This window comes from Desmodus rotundus, chromosome 2, assembly GCF_022682495.2.
Source record: "Desmodus rotundus isolate HL8 chromosome 2, HLdesRot8A.1, whole genome shotgun sequence".
NCBI classification, from domain to species: domain Eukaryota; kingdom Metazoa; phylum Chordata; class Mammalia; order Chiroptera; family Phyllostomidae; genus Desmodus; species Desmodus rotundus.
Window position 1 is genome coordinate 91481951 of NC_071388.1, and position 15368 is coordinate 91497318.

Below are 15368 nucleotides of genomic sequence, written 5' to 3' on the forward strand. Positions count from 1 at the left end.
GATTGCTAAATGCGGAATGACACAGACCTATTCTCAGTTGTCATCTTACTTGATATGTTACTAATATTTGACATCTTGATTTTCCATTCTCCTTGAAATACTTTCTTTGGCTTCAGGGTAAAGTCCTCTATCTCGTTGAGCATTCCTTCTCAGTGTCTCTGCTGTTTCAGCTCCTCAACTTCTATTTCTTGGCGTGTTCTAGGAACAAGGCATTGGATGTTTTTAATACTTAAATTTACTCACCTGGTTATATCACTCATTTTCATAGCTTAAAAAACCATCGGTATTTGGATAATTCCCAAATTTATATCCTCTGAGCTCCAGGCTTATGTATACAACTCCCCACTCCACATTTCCACTTGGGTGTGTAACTGGCATCTCAAATTTAACATATTTAAAACTTGTAGCTCTCCAGAGTGTTCTCTGAGTCTTTCTTATCTCACTAAATAGCTGCTCCATCCTTTTAGTTGTTTAGGAAAATAGCTTTAGAGTTGACCTTAACTTTATTCTCTCATACTGCAAATCCAATTCACCAGAAAATCATTTTAATTCTTCCTTCAAAATACTGTATATGCAGAATCTGACCATTTCTCACCACTGCTATCATTACCATGCTGGTTCAAATCATCATCTCATCTGAGTCATTGCAGTAACCTTCAAATTTGTCTCTTTGTTTCTATTATCACCCCTTTATAATCCTCGCTTCTAGCATTTGTGGAGCTTGGGCCAAGAAAATGGATGCCCATATTGCAAACATTTTAAAAAATTATAAATAAAAACTTAAATATCTTCTACTTTCCTGTCTTGACAAATATACATGTACAAAGACCTGAGAGACCAGTGCAAATTTAGAATTCTTGGGCTCCTCAGAGTTCTATGCCAGGAAGTAAGCAGTGTGGAGATAAGTTTCCTGGCCACCAGCCTGTAGCCCGCTCTTCTTCTGTTCCCAGCTCTGGCTCCATTCCCCACTGCAAGGAGCACTGTTTCCATGCAGATGGACACTGAAGTCTACATGTCCATGCTCCATCCACATCCACTACAAACAGCCACCTGTTGGTAACTCCACAGCCTGAGGGTATGCACGCCAGTGATGTGATCCATTCTTGGAAGAGCAAATCAATAGGGGAGGACTTTGAAGTTCCTGGAAGAGGACTTGGGCAGTGAGGGCAAGGAACTCCAGGATTCTGGCTACTTGGAGTGTGATCCAGAAAGGGAGATTGTGGTCAGGGGAGGCCCAGAGTGGAGCCCTCAAAAACAGCTCAAGGCAGGGGCCTTTCTTATTTGGGTGTCAGGTCAGACTCCCCTTTACTGTTTATAAGGGGAAAGGATGGAAGCAAGGAAACCAGTCAGGGGGACACAGTAACCAGAGTGGTTCTCTGACAATGTAAGTCATGCCACTCTTATTCTCAGAAACCTCCACTGGTTTCCACCTCATACAGAGGAAAAACCAGTCTTTACAATATCTAGAAGGCTCTCCCATCCACCTTGCCTGGCCGATCTGATTTACAGTACTATTCCCCTTGCTTACTTGTCTATGTCCATACTGGCCTCCCTTGTTGCTCTTCGAACAGACCAGCCACCCTCCCATCCTAGAGACCTTTGAACTCACTCATCCCTCTGTCTCCAACCCCTTATCCCAGATATCTATGGGGCATATTCCCTTCTTCCCTCATGCCTTTATTCAAACATTGTCTTCCTATTGAAGCTCTCCATGACCTCTTTATTTTTTTAAAATAGTTATCACTTTTGTGCTTTCTTTTTTTTTTTTTTACAAATTTTTACATATTTATTTATTTATTTCTAGAGAGAAGGGAAGGGAGGAAGAAAGAGAGGGAGAGAAACACTGATGTGAGAGAGAAACATTGATTGGTTGCCTCTTGAACGAGTACTGTCTTGGGATCGAACCCACAACCCAGGCATGTGCCCTGACTGGGAATCAAACCACCGATCTTTGCGGGATGTCACCCAACCAACTGAGCCAGACCAGTCAGGGCCATGACCTCCTTATTCAGAATCTTTCTGTCCCTTCCCTATTTTATCTGTTTTCACAGCTGTTATCACCATCTCACACAGATATAATTTTACCTGTCACCTGTCTCCCTACTTCAGAATATAAGCTCTATATGGATTGGGATTTTTATCTATTTTAACCTATTATTTATTTATGCTTATCCAGCTCCCAGAAGATTGTATAGCCTATACAAGGGACTCAATGTATAACTTTGAATTAATGATTACAAACTGTTCTCAGTCTTTTTATTTTAATACAGTGGTACATAGAGACCCGAAGTAAAAATGTGTTGTAGCTTATTAATATAGTACCAGTTTTGTGCCTGATTTAACAGAAATAAATTAGCATGCAGTCAAGCTTAGCCCTATAAAAATCTCAGTCTAATATTTTATGTAGACGCCTATCTTCATTCTTATATTTTAAGTTTAGGAAATTTAATTTTTGATTCTGCCAAAATTAAAATAGTGTCTTACAGATAGTAAGTCTGAAACATATCATGGCTTTATACTGTAATTTCATTAATACCATTTCCATATTTTTAAAAAATATTTCCTAATATTTCACAAATATAAGAAAGGATACAGAGAATGTTTTGGTGAATAAAGGATTGTTTCTTTAGTAGTATAGATTCCCAGGAAAGGACATATTAAGTACCAATTTATACTATCATACAACTGAGATATAAAAATGATTGATCATTTCTTTAGATTTTATTTATTTATTTATTTTTTAGAGATAGGGGAAGAGAAGCAGAAAAAGGAGAGAAACATCAACGTGCCATAGAAACGTCCATTGGTTGCCTCTCACACCCCCCCAACTGGGACTTGGCCCACAACCCAGGCATGAGCCCTGACTGGGAATGGAACCGGTGACCTTTTGGTTTGCAGCCACACCAGCCAGGGCTATGCATTTTTTGTTGTTGTTGTTACCATATACTAAAAAGAGCAAAATGGTAACTGAAAATTTGCTCTGTACTAGAGGCTGTGCTATTTTATATAAAACATCACATTTGAGCCCATTATTACTTAGTACTTATGGACTGAATGTTTGTATCCTGTCTAAATTAATATGTTAAAACCCTCATCCCTGTGGGGCTCAATGTAAAGTCAGTAAGTATTTAGACTTAAATGAGGTCATAAGATTGGGTTCTCATCAATAGGATTAGTGTTTTTATAAGAAGAGGCATCAAAGAGCATACCATGTAGGGACATGGTAAGAAAGCCCCCCTGCCCTCCAGGAAGAGAATCCTTACCAGAAGTCGAATTGGCCTTGGACATCTAGCCTCTAGAACTCTGAGAAAATAAATTTCTATTAAGACACCCAGTCTGTAGTATTTTGTTATGGCAGACCTAGCAGTCTAATACTGTACTGTTGCTATTTCTATATAACAAATGAGGACACAGGCGAAAAGGCATTAGGTGAGTTGCTAATATGTAGCAGAGTCAAAACTTGAGCCCAGACAATTTTTACTGCATTTGTTCTAACGAACAAGATTATTTACTATGTCCTTTGTTCATTTTATCTATGAAGGGTCTTATCTTAATAGTTACTTTTATTGAATATTGAGTAGATAGAGTAATTACATAATAGAATAAATATAAAACACATATAAGGTTTCCAGAATGGCTATATAACAAACAACTTTATATCCACTGTCTGGTTTGAAGTTGCCTATACACTTTCCTTATTCTAACACCTTTCTCTCTTAAAGGGAAATTTGTGCTTCACTTTTTGCTTCTTAGACTTTTATTATATTTGTATTTTTAACTGTATTTGCAGTATAATGTTTGGTTTTATATGTTTTGAAATTTTATAAAATGAATTTTACTGTATTTTTAGTGACTCACTTCTTTTTACTCAACATTATGTTCTTGAGATCCATCTGTGTTATTTTGTGTCTTAAATTGTTTAATAAATTTCTATGTACTTAAAGATACCATGTCTTTGTCTTTATAAAATGTATTATTTTTGAGTTCCGGCCAAGATGGAGGCGTAGGTAGACACACTGCGCCTCCTTGCACAACCAAAAGAAGGACAACAACAATTTAAAAACAAAAAACAACCAGAACTGACAGAAAATCGAACTGCGTGGAAGTCTGACAACCAAGGAGATAAAGAAGAAACAGGGCAGAGACGGGCAGCTGGGGTGGACGGGACTCGCGCAACGTGGCCAGACCCAGAGAGGTGGCAAATTGTGGAATGAACAGAGCAGTCAGCGCGACTGCTAGCAGACCCTGTGGCCCCACATTCGTGCATAGATAAACCGGGAGGAACGGTGGGGGGGCGAAACAGACTGCGCAACCCAGGACTTCAGCTCAGGGAAATAAAGCCTCAAACCTCTGATTGAAAATACCCGTGGGGGTTGAGGTGGCAGCAGGAGAAACCCCAGCCTCACAGGAGAGGTCGTTGGAAAGACCCACAGGGGCCTAGAGCGTGCACAAGCCCACCCACTCGGGAATCAGCACCAGAGGGGCCCAGTTTGATTGTGGGTAGTGGAGGGAGTGACTGAAATCTGGCAGAGAGCAGAGCAAACACCATTGCTCCCTCTCGGCCCCTCCCCCACGTACAGCGTCACAGCGCAGCAACCAGCGTTACCCCGCCCTGGTGAACACCTAAGGCTCCACCCCTTTACATAACAGGCGCACCAAGACAAAAAAATGGCCCAAATGAAAGAACTGATCAAAGCTCCACAAAAAATACAACTAAGCAACGAAGAGATAGCCAACCTATCAGATGCATGGTTCAAAAAAGTGGTAATCGGGATGCTCACAGAATTGGGTGAATTTGGTCGCAAATTAGATGAAAACATGAAGGCTATGCTAAGAGAAACAAAGGAAAATGTACAGGGAACCAATAGTGATGCGAAGGAAACTGGGATTCAAATCAATGGTGTGGACAAGAAGGAAAAAAGAAACGTCCAACCAGAAAACAATGAAGCAACAAGAATTCAGAAAAATGAGGAGAGGCTTAGGAACCTCCAGGTCATCTTTAAATGTTCCAACATCTGAATTATAGGGGTGCCAGAAGGAGAAGAGGAAGAATAAAAAATTGAAAACTTATTTGAACAAATAATGAAGGAGAATTCCCCTGATCTGGCAAAGGAAATAGACTTCCAGGAAGTCCAGGAAGCTCAGAGAGTCCCAAAGAAGCTGGACCCAAGGAGGAACACACCAAGGCACATCATAATTACATTACCCAAGATTAAAGAGAAGGAGAGAATCTTAGAAGCAGCAAGAGATAAGGACACAGTTACCTACAAAGGATTTCTGGTAAGATTGTTAGCTGATTTCTCAAAAGAGACCTTACAAGCAAGAAGGGGCTGGCAAGAAGTATTCCAAGTCATGAAAGGCAAGGACCTGCATCCAAGATTACTGTATCCAGCAAAACTATCATTTAGAATGAAAGGGAAGATAAAGTGCTTCTTAGATAAGGTCAAGTTAAAGGAGTTCATCATCACCAAGCCCTTATTATGTGAAATGTTAAAGGGAGTTACCTAAGAAAAAGAAGATAAAAAATATGAACAGTAAAATTGACAGCCAACTCACAGTTATTAACAACCACACCTAAAACAAAAACAAAAGCAAACTAAGCCAACAAATAGAACAGGAACAGAACCACAGGAATGGAGATCACATGGAGGGTTATCAATAGGGGAGTGGGAGGGGGAGAGAGGGGGGAAAGGTACAGAGAATAAGTAGCATAAATGATAGGTGGAAAATAGACAGGGGTAGGTTAAGAATAGTATAGGAAATGTAGAAGCTAAAGAACTTATAAGTATGACCCATGGACATGAACTATGGGGGGGAATGTGAGAGGGAGGGGGTGGGCAGGATGGAGTGGAGTGAAAGGTGGGAAATGGGACAACTGTAATAGCATAATCAATAAGTATATATAAAAATGTATTATTTTTTACCTTTGGAAATGTCATTTTAGTAGAAATCATTAATTTTTGTTTTGTGATGTCTTCTATTGCTTTTAACATAAACCGTATTTACTTTTTCCAATATTCAATTCTATTATCTATTTCTCTTTCTTAAAAATTAGATTATTAAAAATGTTGTCATTCATTGTAAATTGAATCTAAAACCAGAATAGTGATTTGCTCAGCCCTATCTCAGGATATTCCTTTATCAGATTATTTTCATCTTTTCAGCCTTTACTAATAATTTAAACTATTTAGTAGGGGTGGCATTCAGAGGTGTGTTAGCACCTGTGCAGAGTGAGGAGGGTGTAGACCGCAGGGACTGTGATGGTTGGGGAAGGGGTGTTAAGGTGGGATGGATGAGGAGCGAGTCTGCCCTGGAGGAGCATTTAATATTGCACACTGAAGAAGATATGGCAACTAATTCTAACGTGATTTGGGGCTAGATTTTTTGCTATAAAGGACATTATTGGGATGAGTGGTGGGACTTTAATGGGATGTGGGAATTCAAAGGTAGCAATATAATGTTAATTTCCCAATTTAATCATAATTTTTATATATTATTATTTATTTACATATTAGGAAAATGTCCTTGTATGTAGGAAATATTCACTAAGGTATTCAGATTTAGAGGGGACAATGCTGATAGTTTGCTCTCAAACGGTTTAGGGAAAAGATTGTAACATATTTGCAACTTTTCTGTAAGTTTGAATTTGTTTTAAATTAAAAAAGTTTTTTGAAATACTTTAAAAATACTTTACATAATGACCACATTCATCTTGAATCATTAAAAAGATACTGGCACTATTAAACTCTTTCAATTCAAAGTACAATAGAATTCTTGGTATGGTTTCTAGTTCAAAAAATAGGCAGTCATTTTTTTCTTCAGCCTGTTCTTGTACACAACAGTGAAGGAAAACACAGCTTATGCTAACTAAGTTTTATAGGACAAGGACAAGAACTTATCCTTTCTTGAATATCTTATTAGGTGATTTGTCATTTAGCATGTAATATATATTTTAAAAATACACTCCATATCCGACTTTTTGTGGAACTGGATATGACTCTTTCTCTCTTCCCATCATTACATTATTATTATTTTCAAACATACCAAAATAGAAAAAAAATCATTGAACAGTGGTATTCTTCCTATCTATCTATCATCTATCTATCTATCTATCTATCTATCTATCTATCTATCTATCTATCTATCTAGTTTTAGTCTATTCAGGCTGGTATATGAAATATACCACAGACCGGGAGGCTTAAACAACAAAGATTTATTTTTCAGGATTCTGGAGTCTGGAAGTCTGAGATCAAGACACCAGCAGATTTGGTGTCTGGTGAGAGCCACGTGCTATTCACAGAATGCAGTCTTCTCATTGTCCTCACATAGAGATCGGGGATTACGCGTCAAAACACGAATTTCCGGGAGGCGGAGGTGGTGCGTGGTGCATTCAGTCTATCGCATCTATTTTTGTTGAAATATTTGCAATCAAGTTGCAGACTTCATAACACCTCACTCCTAAATACTTGAACACAAATTTTCTAATAATAAATATACACTCCAACATAACCGCAAAGTATTAATTATCCGTAAATGAATATCTATAAATTTATCCGTAGGTCATTAATTATTCCATAAAAACAACTCTAATATACATTTCATATTGAATCTTCCCCAATTTTTCTGGAATGTCTTTTTAAAAAAAATTTTATTGTTATTCAATTACAGTTGTATGCCTTTTCTCCCGATAGAATGTCTTTTATAGCTGCATTTCAGGGAATCAACATTTGCACTGCGTTTTGTCAGTAACTTTAAGGAAGGGATTAAAGGAACAAGACTGTGGTGCAAGTCACTTTTGCGCACGTTGGAGCAGGGTATGCATTGCAGCTGGGGAGGGGCTTTGTGAGGAGTGACTCGTGCCTGGAAGCCATTTCACGGTAGGTGCAGGAACTGGAGGTTGGTAGGTAGGTGAGGAAGGACAGGCTCATCCAGATCCCTAGTAAAGACTGACTTCCAGGTTAACAAATCAACAGTACATCAGGAGCCAGCCAAAGGTCGGGGCCCTCAGCTGCCGCCAGAGGGCGCGAGGCCCACGGGCAGGACCCCAGGTGGCCCTCGGAGGCGGGCGGACGGGCGGACGAGGCGCGCCGGGGGTGGGCGCGGGGCGCGGGGTTGGTCGCCCCCTCCCCTCAGGGGCGCGCGTGCGCGGTACCGCGGCGGGCGGCGGAGGGAGCCGCGATGGATGGCCCTCTGACTGTCCGCCAGGTAAGTGGCGCCTCGCTGGGTCCGGCTCCCAAACGGTGGTTTAGCAGTGTTCTTCGCGACGGTTGTTTGAGCCCTCTCACGTTATGGTAATTCATTTCTCCCTTTCCTTTTCTTGGTGCTTTTTGGAGTATTGTGGAAAGTTGTTACCGAGGAAACGGCTTCCTGTGCTTCCCGCGAGCCTGTGCCCTCGGCGCGGCGGGAAGGTCTGCCTCTCTGGGGGCGTGGAGCGCGGGAACGCGGTCCCGAACCGTCCTATTCCAGAAGTCGCAGCCTCCGATCCCACTGCCTCAGGCTCCGTGGCCGTGGTTCTGACCGATGGCACGTCGGTGGGTCCTGTCTCACCCACTTCCCTTAACTATCAGCTCTTGATGAAAGGGCTCAGACTGGAGAGTTTAAATCACGGTGCTGTCGACCACGTCTTTGGTTTCAACTAGTTTTGTTTAGTACCTTCTTTGGTAAACGGAAGAACTTGTTGATTAGTCTTCAGAGTGAAAGCCTACTTTTGTTGCAGGAGTACATGTATTTCTGAACACTATCTTCATTACTTTGACATTGGTTTTGTGTATATATTTTACTTTTAGAGAATTGCAACCAATGCAATACGTTTTGAGTAACATTTTACAGTTTGCAAAACGGTGGAAGCACTCAAATAGTTGTTGAATGAACAAATGATGAATGTACTATTTCAATCGATTCTCAACACATTACTATGAAATAGGAAAGATAGATATTCACGAACCTAATCAGTTACTCATCAACCACAAGGGTGGGCAAAGTAAGTTAAATTACTAGCATCATTACCTAAAAGATAAATCATAAGTAAAGATATGAAATGATAACAACAATAAGACAAATGATACAAATAAATAATACAATAATAAATACATACATAAGAATAAACTGTACACACAACTGTAAACCTACTTTCACGCACCCGGGTATGTCTGTGGCACTGGGTGTTTGGGGTAAGATGGTGAGCAACACAGACATGACATGCTCTCCATGAGCTTATTGTCTAGACTGACAGAATCATTACCCCTGCTGTAGAGCGGAGAAAAGAGATTTAGAGAGATTGTGTGACAGCCAATGACCACACAGCTAAATAAGTTAGAGAGATAGGATTCTGGGGTGGCCACTGTACTACAAAGCCAGAATGGATCCCCACCCAAAATTTGATTTGGGTATAGAAAGTGATGATGCCACACACACACACCACAAAGGTAGGAAGAGATTTATTACTCATATATTTATTACTTAAGTACTCACGTAATGAAAAGGGAAGAACGGGGCAGTCTCAGGCAGATCTGAAATGACTTGAAAGGGCAAGGAAAGGAGGCTGGCCCCAGGTTTTCATTGTGGTTAGGAGGTGGGGTCAGTGTGAGGGTTCCGGAGAGGGGAGAGGGCTTGCTGGGTTTGACTCTCCTACCCACACCAAAGGGAAGAACACCCAGGCTTTCTTACCAATATGTCCATTTGAGGGACAGAAGAGGAAGAAGGAGAGATGAGGCTTAAAAGCTGTCAGCAGCCAAACATAAACAAAAACTGAATGAGACTCATTATAATTCACCCCTGATGTTTGATGACAGAAGTGGGCCATTTTTCATTTAGTTGAATTTGAACTTGCTTATTATGTAAGCCATCATGGCTCTCTGTGAGGCCTGCAGCCTGAAGCTAGTAAAGATGATGATAGTTCCTTTGAATGCCTTGTTCAAGATCCCAGGGATGATTTTGAGAAATAAAATGAGTGCCTTGGTCACAATGAGTAATGTTTGGAATTCTGATGGGGATAAGGAGTGTATTGGCAACAGCTTTTGTTGTGGCTTTAATATATGTAGAGAAATGTGTGACTTGGGTTTATATTTTGAGTATCTGAGAAGCACCAGAGTTCTTTACCCCAGAGGGCACAACTCTTAGGCAATGGCCCATGAGTCTGTAAAAATGTGCAGATGTCCAGCTGTTGACCAGAGCATTCACTGTTAAGATGACTGTGGGAAGTTCAGCCAGTTGTGTTGACTCTTGGGTTCTTTCCTTCATCAGGGACATCCTGGTTAAGGGATAAAAAGCAGTAGGTCTCCAGTGAGTCTCATGTGCCATGGCGGTGATGCTGTCTGTTCAACAGCAAGTTTGTCCATTAAACTTCAAACTGGAGTTTGAAGAGTACAAACTGCTATTGTTGTTTACTCAGTTGAACTCAAGTTGCTCCTCAGGTAATCAAGGGGTTTAGATAAGAGCTGACCTCTTCTAATACCATGACATCTGATAAGGGAGTGAAGACCCTGGCTGGTGTGTCTCACCACACCAGGGAATTGAGCAATGGCCTGTGAACCAAAGGGTTGCTGGTTTGATTCCCAGTCAGGGCACATGCCTGGGTTGTGGGCCAGGTCCCCAGTAGGGGGTGCGTGAGAGGCAACCACACATTGATGTTTCTGTCCCTCTCTTTCTCTCTCCCTTTCTCTGAAAATAAATACATAAAATCTTAAAAAAAAATAATAAGGGAATGAGGACAAGGAAGGCCATGTCTTCCTGTAGGCGTAGGCGGTTGCTTTCAGGACAGAAGGCAAACTAGCCCCTGGCGATGGACGGTCACAGGCTTTATTTCCCACAGAGTCCAGTATGCTGGCAGTACTTGCTGCTCTAATGGCATGTAGTATGGAGCTGAGGAGATAGTTTCTCACATCAGAAGCCTGTGGACAACTTACGGACATTATGGGGTAGTTGCTTCCCATGCCGATGGTTACTCTGTAGAGTTTAAGAGCCCCAAGATTAAGTTGAGTTTGAATTAACCCTTTGCTGTGCCACACAGGTGCCTTGGGAGCTTTTTCCCTGTAACCCTGATGATCAGGATTTTTGTTAAACCGAATAGGTGGCAGCAACAGCAGCAGTAGAAGCAGCAGCAGAGCTATGTGCTCTTGTCTTGTCTGCTTCCCCTCCACCTCTACACCTCCCCTCCTCTCTTCTTTTTTTTTTTGACCCCATAACTGCTCTTTCACGAGTGACCACCTGATGGGCCCGTATCTTGCATAGGGTATAACTGTTCCCCTGAGCACTCTATAGATTGGGAGCCAGTGCCTGGTTGAGACATCTGATTCATTTATTTTAACTTTGTTGTTTTAATAAACCAGAATTAATGTATCAGCTTCCTTACCAATGGACAGTAAGGTTATTTGCAGTTTTTTAGTGTTAAAAACATTGCTGACTCCATGTACCCATTAAATTGCTGTGTTGTAGTATATATACCCATCTAAGACTCTACTAGGCATTGAACATTATTCTCCAAAGAGGTTGAACCATTTGTGACTCCCTTCTTCTTTTTTTTTTTGTTTAATTATTCCTCTAGCTGACTGAACTACTGGAGAGTAAGGACTTTGTTTTATTCACTTTGGAATCCCTAGTGCCAAATAAACTACCCAACAAATAGTAGTAGTTGGAAAATACTTGTTGTATGTGTAACTGTATGAACTATGGAAGCAAAAACATATTAATTATTGTTTTCTAAGAGCTTAAATATTGTCCTTTCCAAATTAATTTACATATTTTGAACATTAACTCTTTTTAAAATGGGCATTTCTCAATAAGTAATTTAAATTGATTGATACTTGTTTCCAGGTAATAAATGAAGAAGATTCAAGCTTTGCCATCGAGTCACAGGAAGAATTAGAGGAAAATTCTAGTCCAGTTGTGGATGAGAATAATATAGTGTCAGCTAAAAAACAGGGGCCACATTTACATAACTGGAGTGGTGACTGGAGCTTTTGGGTAATGTTTTTTCTTATATCTTCATTTTAATCTTAATTGCAAATTTTTATAAGTCTACAGCAATTCATACATTATTTATAATATTTTTTATTAGCTTCTAGATTTTAATTATTTGTTTTAGTCCAGAGTCCCTAAGTCATTTCTGATTATGCCCTCCTTTGGCCACTAGAATGCACTGTTGTCTGGTTTAATGGAGTGGAATTATCTGCTTCAATTTCCCTGGGTGAAAACTACACCTCAGAATTGGATTCCGCTTACACTGTTCATTGTATTGGCAAGAAACTAATGTTATACAGAAACTGTATTTCTAAATGTTACTGAGAAGCCAGCTGTTTTACATAATTTTGATTTAAAGAATTAGTTCCTTCATCTAAAAGGAAGTTTAACTATTTTTGACCTGTAGTGTGTAATGATTGTAAGATAAGTTTTAAAGTTAGGTGTTTCATATTATGTTTGCACTGTGCTCACTAGGTTGTGTAACCTGGATATGCTTCAGGTTTCCCCACTGTAAAATGAGACTACTGCTTATTGACTAGGTGCATAAAGTCTTTTAGTAAGAACGTTTCTTTTTTCATATGAATGCTAGCATGTATTATATTAAAGGGCTCATTCTAAATCCAACAGTTCCTATGAGATTTATGGGCCACTTGATAGAATAATGCACCTATAAATGAAATTTATATAAGATTATAAGGCATATATGTTCCAATATTAATTCATTAGAACACTGATCTCTTGAGGATTAGGTACACTTGGTAGTAGAATTTCTAATAATTTTAAGGATTAATACAAGTACCTTCATTCTGTTTATAAGTAGCAGCTCAGTTATTGAATGTTATTGAATCTTCAGATGAGTAACAGGTTTTTACTTTCTATTAAGAAGGAAAATATTTTATTACTAAGAAGTATATCAAAGTAATGGCACGTTAAAAATTATATCATCTATATTGATTATATTATTTTTGGTCACATTCAGAGAAAGTTTATGACTGTTAGAGTGTTTTGACCTTTCTGCACTCTGAGTTTTATAGCTGATGTTACAGTTTGGGAACCTTTATATTTCCAAGGGTTGTGTACAGGCCTGAAGAGTTACTGTGGTTACTCTTGGCAGACTTGGTGCAAGAAAAAGGGTAAAGCAAGAGAAGGAAAAAGCAGGGGAGTTAGGATTTAGAAACAGAAGGAGGGAGGGAAAAAAGGTATGTGTTCTGTAGCTCTGTAACTCAAAGTGTAATGTGGAGCTAGAATACTGGTATCACATGTCAATTGATTAAAAATGCAGAATCCTGGGCCCAACCTCAGACCTACTGGGTCAGAATGTTCATTTTCACAACATTTCCAAGGGATTTGTATGTACATTCAAGTTTGAGAAGCATTGGTTTAGAGTGTTGAAGGCTCAGTTTTAGGTCCCTATGCTGATTGTAAGCACTTTATCTTGAGGAATTTTTATAGGGATTCATATGAAATAGACTTAAAGACAAATACAACTTCTAAGAAGTTTTACTGACTTTTCCAGAGGTCACTTACCCAGAAATTGGAACTATCAGAACTCAGAGGCAAACAGCAATAAAAAAGAACCTGAATATCTAAATCAAAGTTCATGCTGGCATACACGTATATTGTAAAGGGAGAATTCCTCAAGTCATATTTTTGACATATTTTTTATAAGCCTAAGAAATAAGTTGTTTCCCACTATTTAGTTGAATAGACTGTTGAGGATAAGGGGATTGATTACGTGCTGAAAGCACACGGACAGAAGCAAGAAATGGCAGCAGAAGCTCAAAAAAGATGTAACCTTTGACTCTTAATATGGAGGCCAAAGGTCTGTGCAGATTGGGTGGCTCTGATGTCATAGTACTGTAACTGGTAGAAATGATGATTAAGAAGTCTGGAAAATAATGCCCTTTTTTCTCTGCCATTTTATTTTTTTATTTCTCTCTCTTCTCTGGCATTTTAAATTCATCTACTTCTACCAGTGGTTCTATAATGTCACTATTTTCATGTTCTCCCGGCAGTAAAGTAGGAATTGAATGAGGACAGTAAAATGGTGGAGTTCGCTGAGGGATCCAAAATGAACACAAAGAAGACCAGTAGCATTAAAGGGAAAATATTCATGAGGCACATGACCTGGTCCTTAAGCAAAAATTAAAAGAATATCAGAGTCATTTCACTGGAACATTCAAAGAATCTGCATTTGTGCCTTTTCACTTTTGGAAGGTTTCTACCAAAAAGGATTAGTAACTTTTTAAGGTTCTGATATTTATAGAGTTAAGCTCTAGGGACCTGAAAAATTCACTAATGTAGAATAACTCATATTCTGGGCTGGCTAACTCAGTTTTTCCATAGCAGTGAATTTAGAGGACAGTATAATATAGTTGGACAAATTGGAGATTGGGAAGAAAACATCTGGGGTAGAGTATATGCTCTGTCTCTGGTGATTTCACCTTGTGCCTCTCTTGAATATGCTGTTTAACCTGTCTGGCCTCAGGTGATTCACTTATAAAATTAGAGTTTGGGCCACAGTGTTGCAAGTTTGGCATGTCTTGAATCAAGAGGAGAAAAAGGGAGTTATGGCTAGCAAGTGCTTATAACTTACAGTTCTAGGGGCTGTCAGTCATAAAACACCCTGGGCATACTCAACAGAAGTATGTTACCCGGGGAACAACTTTCCTTAAGACCATCCCAGAGTAAAAAAAAGTTGAAAAGTGATGGATAAGAGGACCTACTATTTGTAATACTGGAAAATACATTTTGATGAATCCCCCATAATTGTGAAAACTTAAAAGGATACAAGACAGTGAACCAAAGTTTATGAAAGTTTTGTTGTTGTTGTTACTGAGGTTGATTTCTTTTAGACCCTATCCATTTAATCTTGTGCTGCTTGACAGATTGGCTAGTGTCTTTCTGACAGGGGGGCTTTAATTTAAAGGAATATGATTAAATCTCCATAGCAATTGATAGTAAGATCAATAGCTGCAGATTTTCTATTTCAATCCTGTAATGTTAAGATAGAGATATAAAGTGTTACATTTGTTTTATTTTTTATTTAAAAATGAAAATATTTAATCCTAGTATGTGGGGAAAGAGTTTCATTATTAACTTTTAAATGCTAATGTCACAATAAAAATTATGTGAAATGAAGAAATGAAGTTTAAAATAAAGTTAATGGCAAATAAATATTTATACTTTGGTTTTTAACTGTTAGTAAAAATACATAGCAAAAGAAAAAAACTTTAGACAAGAGGCTTTTGTTTTCCTATTTAAAATAATGGTATATTCCTGGTGGATTAAGGTCTCAGGGGAAAACGGTACAGAGATCTGCAGCAGATGCATGCGTTTCATTTAACGTCTCTTGGTGATGTAGAGCTGGCGAGTATCGGGAGGAGAGGAAGCCTCTGAGATTTGCTGTT

At 39.2% G+C, this 15368-nt stretch overlaps 1 protein-coding gene across 4 annotated transcripts in view; it reads left to right on the plus strand.

The window, feature by feature from the left end:
* The first annotated feature begins 8163 nt into the window (after positions 1 to 8163).
* The window catches only part of GRAMD1C (GRAM domain containing 1C), a 96203-nt gene continuing 88998 nt past the window's right edge, over positions 8164 to 15368 (plus strand). For 2 of the 4 annotated variants that reach the window (XM_024578040.3, XM_053918365.1), the window contains exons 1-2: positions 8164 to 8205; positions 11812 to 11961. In XM_024578040.3, coding sequence (XP_024433808.2) covers positions 8179 to 8205; positions 11812 to 11961 — 177 coding nt within the window. In that variant the 5' untranslated portion in view covers positions 8164 to 8178. Of the gene's footprint in view, positions 8206 to 8273; positions 8292 to 11811; positions 11962 to 15368 lie in introns of those variants that run through there. The other 2 variants (XM_053918364.1, XM_053918366.1) reach the window with 2 other exon arrangements.